The 7,702-nt window shown below is 34.6% G+C and overlaps 1 protein-coding gene across 1 annotated transcript; it reads left to right on the top strand.

Moving 5' to 3' along the window:
* The first annotated feature begins 1,070 nt into the window (after positions 1 to 1,070).
* Positions 1,071 to 6,531, top strand: LOC122015346 (fructokinase-like 2, chloroplastic). The gene is made up of 5 exons (XM_042572185.1): positions 1,071 to 1,247; positions 2,457 to 2,776; positions 2,958 to 3,583; positions 5,254 to 5,725; positions 5,990 to 6,531. The coding sequence occupies exons 1-5, from the start codon at positions 1,207 to 1,209 to the stop codon at positions 6,199 to 6,201; spliced, it is 1,671 nt and encodes a 556-aa protein (XP_042428119.1). The 5' UTR covers positions 1,071 to 1,206; the 3' UTR covers positions 6,202 to 6,531.
* The last annotated feature ends 1,171 nt before the right edge of the window (positions 6,532 to 7,702 follow it).

Raw genomic sequence — 7,702 nt, 5'->3', positions numbered from 1 at the left:
TTGTTGCTACTTGACTCTGTATACCTTATTTGTATACAACAAGGTGAGAGCAGTTTGTGTCCAAAAATAATATATATTAGCTCATGTCCAATATCTGTATACAATAGGACACAAACTGCTCTCACCTTGTTGCTACTTGACTCTGAATGAGAAAGAGAAATTAGGGTTGAGGGTTGTGGAGGGAGGTAGGTCAGTGGAGGAGGAAGGATAAGGTCGTCGGTTGCTCTTGGGCTAAGAAATTAACAACCCTAACAACGAGGTCTCTCCTTCTCTACCTCTCTCTTCTCCACAAAATTAGGACTATGCGGAGGTAAAAACTCACTCGTCTTTCACAGAAGGAGGTTGGTCGCGGAGGAGGTCGTTTCGAAGGAAGAAGGAGGTCATCGTCGCGGAGGTCGTCGCGGAGGTCAGTTAGAAACGGAGAATGGAGGCTGGAAATCGCAGGTCTGAGGAAGAGGAGAAATTCCAAGAAGAAGTCGTGACAGCGAGGAAGTATAATTTTATGAAGAAGAGAGAGGCGGAGAAAGAGAAGAGTAGAGGCAAGTATCATTTACCTACCTATTGTTGACTTGATCTCATCCACGTGGGTCTCTAGTTGGGTTGCGGACAGTCGTCGCGGAGATAAGTAGAGGTAAGTATCATTTCACATCCTTATATATATTTATTTATTTTGAAATATACATAAATCATATTTTGAATTTACCTATCATAAATTGTGCTTTGAATTTATGAGACAAATGAAGTAGAAAAAAAGTATATATTTTTGTTGTGTTAAATCTAATTGAGTAAGTTTTTATCATCAAAAATATTTAAAAAAGAGATTTAATTTAACCAAAGTATAAATTATATATGTGTTATGATTTTATCGTATTACACATAGAAGGAGAGGCTTCTTTTGTGTGTGTGTGTCTTACAAATCTGTCAAATATTTTATTAATATTGTTAAGGGCGTTTGTGTCCATAAACAAAATATGCAGAATCGGATGGGCTCTTTTGAAAAGATAATGGGCAAAGTAGTCATTTCAGATGAAATTATCTATTTTGATTCTTGTTTTCCTTTTTTCACCGTTCCCTCGGCGGATAGCTACAGGAGTTGAAAACCCATCGACGGAGGCTGCAAAATCTCCGCCACCAGAGCCCCAGAAGACGAGGTTTTGCATTCGGCGAAGGAGATAAAGGCGCGTGTTGAAACAGCTGCTCGAAACAATGGCGTGTCTCCTCTCGACTTGCCCTCGCCCTTTTCTCAGGTCCAATTCATTCTCGTTCGTTTATTTCCAAATTATAGTCGTCCTGAGTTCCACAGTTTAGCCTACTTAATTAGGCCACCATATGCACCCAAGAGTTACACTTGTCCTTCTTGAACCTCTCAGCCTCAAAATTATATTTTCTTGCTCTTGCATCCGATTAGTTTTTTTCCCCCACACTTTCATTCACAATCATTTAGTTTTGGGGTTTTATAATTTGTTAGACATAATATCAGATAATTAGGGAAAAAAATTTCTGAAGGCCAGTTGTTATCTTCAACTCTTTTAGATATTTATCATGAGGGAGTTGTACCAATAACTAGAAGCACAGGTTTTCGAGCAAAAAGAAAAGGAGAAACCAGTAGTGCTCTCATTTCTTCTGTTAATTTCTTCTGAATTTTACTGTCACAAATCACTTTTTGATTGCATTATATCATGGTCATGGATTTGTTTTTCATAGTTGTCAATATATATCTCCAATTACTGAAAGAATGCCAAAAATAATTATTATTTATTATCTCACATAAAACTAAGTCAGCACTTACTTTTTTATTACACTAGATTGATTATCTTCTGTCCTTCTGATGGTTAGTCATTGTCTTGTTAGTGGCTCAAAAGAGTGGACTGATGATGAAGATCACAAATTTTCAATTTATAAACATACCCCTTTGGGTAGTTAAGGCACCATTTTAGATTGATGTGCCTACTTGGGTAGTCAAAGTGCCTCTTTGGGTAGTTTAGTCACCTCTCATGTCCTTTCAAAATAGATAACACCTCTTCTGGTAGTTGATGACTCAATAATTATTCAACGTACCCATTCAGATAGTCAGAGTCAACCTTATGGTTTAGTTGCCTTTGATGCATAGTTGTCAAACTTAGTTGACACATTTTTGGATAGTTGACGTAGCTTTCAATTGTAATCATTGGACTTTGTTGATGCATCCCTTCGGTAGTCGACACCCTTTTAGATAACGTCTAAGGTTGAGGCAGGAGTTAGAATCTCTTTCTTTTCAATATTGGCCTCCTTAGTTACGATTGTCAGCAATCGTGACCTTTGTTTCAAAATATGAGGGCTTCAAATTTTACAACGTAATGAACTTTCAACATATCATAATTCTTAGAGCAGAGAGAGAACTCAAGAGGGAGACACTTGAGATTGAGTGTCTTAGAAATTTCTAGGGTATTCTTGCAATGACATTATATATCTTACAGGGACCTCTCAGATTGTAGACTTATTATTTCTCGATCAAGCATACATGATATTACTTGTTTGAGACTCCAGAAGAAGGGTATCTCAGCAGTCTCCAGGGGAGAATCTCAAGCACTCGGCGAGGAAGATAAAAGCAACATGGTGAGTCCTAGAAAAGGATCTAAGGCCACTCCACGTACTCCAAGGCGTAGCAGAAAGAAAACTCCAGCTGATAATCTAGAACAAAGTCCTATGGAAACGGTCAGTAGTACGGTTGAAGAGAGTTCTACTTTAGTGCCATCTGGAGATTCTAAGAAAACGACAAGAAAACCCAGGAAGAAAGGTATGCTCCCTACTATATTTTTACAGTTTCATTCTTCTTATCTTAGTTTTGGTATTTCAAAATGTAATGCAGCTATTGTTATCCCTCAAATATAATTTAGTTGCTGTTGCAACAGAGCATATTCAGGAGGTTTTGAAAATTATTTATACAGATCTTAATATTGATATATTGATAAATACAGTTAGTCAGTTACCAATTTCCCAAGAGGAGAAAACTGTGAAAAGAGCTGGTAGGAGGTCTTCTAAAAAGACTGAATTGACAGAAGTGAATTTGAAAGAACTTACTATTCACAACAACCTCACAGAGGCAGATTTGTCAAATAGAGAACAGCAAGAGCTGCAAATAGCAGATGATGATGGTGAGGATATTAGTCACACTTATGCTTGGCCTCCTCTTGTTTGCTGCTTTGGAGCTGCACAGTATTCATTCTTACCTTCTGGAAGGTCAGCTAATAGATTGATAAACCACGATATACATGAGTCAATGAAGGACATGTTTTGGTCACCAGAGAAATTTTTCAGAGCGCCTGGAGGGCCAGCATCCAGTGTTGCCATAGCTCTTGCTGCTATAGGTGGTCGAGTTGCATTCATGGGAAAACTTGGGGATGATGAATATGGTCAGAACATGTTGTATCATTTAAACATAAATAATGTACGAACTCGTTCTATCACACTTGATAGTTCAAGGTATACAGCACTATCCTACATGAAAATTTCTAGAAGGGGGGGCCTCAAAGTGAGTTGCTCAAGACCTTGCGCGGAGGATAGTTTTTTGAGCTCCGACATAGATATTGATGCCCTAAAGGAGGTATCACCACTTGGCCATGCTGTTGTTCTTCAGTTTTTATAATTTGGTAATGCTAGTATCTGATTTCTATCTGGATGGAACCTGGCAAGCTATGAAATTCTCAGAAAATCACTTGATTGCAGAACTATTTCATGTCACAAAATTAAAATTAACAAAACTATTCCTTTGGATTCTAAAAACGTTTTACTTTCAGATATCACTTACTTGAGTGCATCTAAGTAGTTAGTTAACACAAAATTTTCTCATTTTTACTCTTAGTACTCGTTCAATGACTAAATCTTCCCTTCTTGTTGGTTTCATCAAGAGTTATTATTGCATCAACATATGAACTCCAGGTAAACTAAGTCATGCTATGGGACATGGAAGCGTAGTCCATCTATGCTTTCTATAATATGTTCTCTAAGAATTAATTTATGATTTGCTGTAGATATGAAGTCAACAATCTGGATGTAAGGCTACTAATTGCTTGCATATAGCCAAAATTGTCCTGTTTCAATCCATGTAGTTAGGTGAAAAATTATTGTAAAGGGTTTAATTATCATAAATAACATCCAGTAACCAGTAGATCTTATATTTAAGCCTTGTCGTCGATGTTTAATATGGGAACATGATGGTTTTGTCTTGCTTGTTCCATCTAATTTACATTTTGATTAGTTGGAGCTATGAAGCTACCCATGTGAATAGAATACGGATGTTCTGGACTCAAATGATGTAGCTGTAATTTTTGTATAACTATGGTGCCAGTGGCACATTTAAGTGGTCAGTTAAAACAGCACTGCAATGTACTAGATTAGGGTTGTTCTGAAAAGAATACGATCTCTTTCTACTACAAAACAAACTAGCTTGAAAGTCATATTTGGTTTATTATAAATAGGCAATCTGGTAATCATTTGGAAGATTTGTCTCTGGAGATCTCAACTTGGTTAGAATCTAATGTTTAGAATTCTTTTACTTACAGTGCCTACCATCCGCAAATAAAACTAAAAGAAAAATCCAATTAGTTGATCTTGCATTTATAACAGTGATTCAAATCTATTTCTTCTTTGAACGATGGTTTATCAATCATGGATGATGTTTTGCAGATTCTAATTAAAACAATAGTCCGGTGCATGAAGCTTCCGCCAATGTGAGATCTTGGGGAAGGGTCGATACCCTACTGTGCAAAAGGCTGTTTCCAAAACTCGAACTCGTGACCTCTAGGTCTCACACGGCGGCAACTTTACCGTTGCACCAAGTCTCCCCCCTTCGCAAAGAATTGTAGATTCTAATTGATTAAGAAAAATAACTTAACAGATTTAACCTCTCTATTGATGGCTTATGATAAAGATCATTACATAGTATACTCTCCACCCGATAGATCCAATTGACAACTCTTCTGTGAATGTTGGGAAATTGACTGATCTACATTCAATGTTTATACCGAGGAAAATAGTTATATTTTTGTTTGTACTAAAGAAAATAGTTATATTTTAGTTAGGTTTGCAAATGACTACATGAAGCAAGGATCCTAACTTTATTTGAAGTTTTTCCTTTCTACTGATTTATATCACAAGGTGTATATAAAACATTGCAATTGATCCTTCAGGTAAAGCATTTAGTTAAACTTGTCTGTTGATGCATTTAACCTCATTATTGTGCAATGGAAATATCATTTGATGTTCTTGTTGCAGGCAAAAATGTTCTATTTTAATTCTTCATCTTTGCTTGACCAAAACATGAGATCTACAACCTTGCAAGCCATCAAAGTTTCCAAGAAATTTGGGGGTGTCATATTTTTTGATCTTAACCTCCCTCTGCCACTTTGGAAATCTAGTGAAGAAACTAAAGCCATTATACAGGAAGCATGGAAGCATGCCAATGTAATTGAATTGACCAAACAAGAACTTGAGTTTCTTTGTGGTATTGAGCCTTTGGAGAAGTTTGATACCAAGGATAACGACAAGTCTAAATTTATTCACCACAAATCAGAAACGGTTATGCAGTTATGGCACGAAGACCTCAAGGTCCTTTTTATGACAAATGGAACTTCTAAAGTACACTACTATACAGCAGATGCCAATGGATCAGTTCATGGGATGGAGGATGCCCCTATTACTCCCTTCACAGGTGACATGTCAGCATCTGGTGATGCCATGGTTGCTGGTATGGATTTTATTCCCTTTTCATTAACATGGCACATTCACTCAGCATTTATTTAGTTCAAAATAAAGCACACAATACCCTTTGCATTTGTTTTTGTTCTTTTTAATTTAGGTTACAAGCAAACGATATTGCAGTTTATATTTCTTGTCAAATCACCATTACTAACTATCGTTTCATTTCTTCTTCCAGTTAAATATAGCAACACAACTCCTGAAGCACTTTAAGTGAATTGCGACATTTTCTGATATCTTTCTTCTTTTTCAGCACTGATGAGAATGTTAACAGTCCAACCTGACTTAATTACCGACAAGGGGTACTTGGAACACTCAATCAAGTATGCAATTAATTGTGGAGTCACTGACCAGTGGTTACTTGCTAGAGTTCGTGGTTTCCCTCCTAAAGAAGGTATGGATGCATCAGAGTACGAAGAAGGCAGAATTAAGTCAATTACTGAAAGAGAATATCGCACGGTGTAAGGATTTGTTTCACCATTTTTAACATCTTTTTGGAAGATTTTTGAGGTTCCAGAGTAAATTTCATCTCCACTGAGTTGGGATGATCCTAACACCTGCTACTAGAAAGTAGTCACCCTGAGCAAAGAGGTATCAAGATTTTGGAGTTTCTGGCGTGTCTTCTTGACATTGGTAATTTGTATATGCAAAGCCTGTTATTGTTTTTTCTAGTTGTTTAAAGTGTAGTTTGTTTGAGATATCAAAAAACTTGGTAGTGGCTAATACTTGTAACAAACTTTGCAGACATATCTTTGCCTCGATCTTGAAATCTACGCAAACAGCAAAATAACTCAACTCAAGCATAAGCATTACTTTTTTTTTTTTTATTCTGTTTCTCTTTCTGCATTGTTTAGGCTGTTCAACCTGTGCACCTGAAATACGCCTCATACTACTGGATGAGATTGAGTGGATGATAGTGACATATGAATCTATTTAATTGATGAAAATTTCATATTAACAGTTTTAACTCAAAATAATTAAAGAAATTATAAATTTAAAACATTGATAATTTAAAAAATTGAGATAAGTAGCTATAAACTGATGAATATTTTGAGAAATCGGTATATAATTTGATAATTTTAAAATAAAATACATGATTTAAAACCTAAAGTTTAAATATTAAAATTGTCTCAGGGTTAAGGTACAGTGGTTAAGTCCGATTAATCAAACATCTATGATTCGAATTTCACTTGTGGTGCACTAGTTGAATGACAAATTGCTTGAATGAGTTTCCGCAAGTATTCCCTGATTTATCTCTGATGAAAATTTTTTGTGAGAATGGATTAATCATTTCCATAATTAATCGGGTCAAAGAACTAAATATTTAAATTACTAAACAAATAATAAAAATGTTAAAGCTATCGAAAGGAAGGCCTCAACCCACCATTAACATTACATGCTAAGAGTATCTATACCAATTTCTTTATCATATCTCTAAAATTTGAGTTAAATCATCTATTTTATTAAATTTAGATAATCATTTTTTACTACATACTATTTCAGCTATCCTAAACTTTTTATTATATTTATTTTTAATTATTTTATTATTATTATTATATTTGTAATAATAGAGAATTTAAAAAGAATATATTGAAAAGAAATATTATTTTATTTTTATAATAAAAATTTTTATTATTAAAGATAAATATTGTAGTAGTTACAGAATTGAGAGGAAAAATGATTTTTTGACTTAAAAAATATAAAATTTAGGATAATAATTAGTTTTATATAAACTAATATGGATGCTCTCTAAATGAGATGGATTTAATATACTTTAAAATAGATCATCGTGAAATTTATTATTAGAATTAATAATTCTTTTACTAATAAAGTATTTTTATATGCTTATTTATAAATAAATTATCTAAACTTATTAGATAAATAATATGGAATGAGTAAACCATTCTTTCTTTGACCTTTTTCTATAAGCTTAAAAAACCCTAATCGATTGGATTACAAAAAAAAA

This window comes from Zingiber officinale, chromosome 8B, assembly GCF_018446385.1.
Source record: "Zingiber officinale cultivar Zhangliang chromosome 8B, Zo_v1.1, whole genome shotgun sequence".
Taxonomy (NCBI): Eukaryota; Viridiplantae; Streptophyta; class Magnoliopsida; order Zingiberales; family Zingiberaceae; genus Zingiber; species Zingiber officinale.
The sequence above is the reverse complement of the archived record's forward strand: the minus strand, read 5'-3'. Positions and strand labels throughout refer to the sequence as shown.

Coding starts and splice junctions, on each gene's coding strand:
- LOC122015346 (XM_042572185.1), top strand. CDS start 1,207: ATGGCGTGTCTCCTCTCGACTTGCCCTCGCCCTTTTCTCAG. Junction 1,248..2,456: donor TGCCCTCGCCCTTTTCTCAG/GTCCAATTCATT, acceptor TATATCTTACAG/GGACCTCTCAGATTGTAGAC. Junction 5,726..5,989: donor TGGTGATGCCATGGTTGCTG/GTATGGATTTTA, acceptor CTTCTTTTTCAG/CACTGATGAGAATGTTAACA.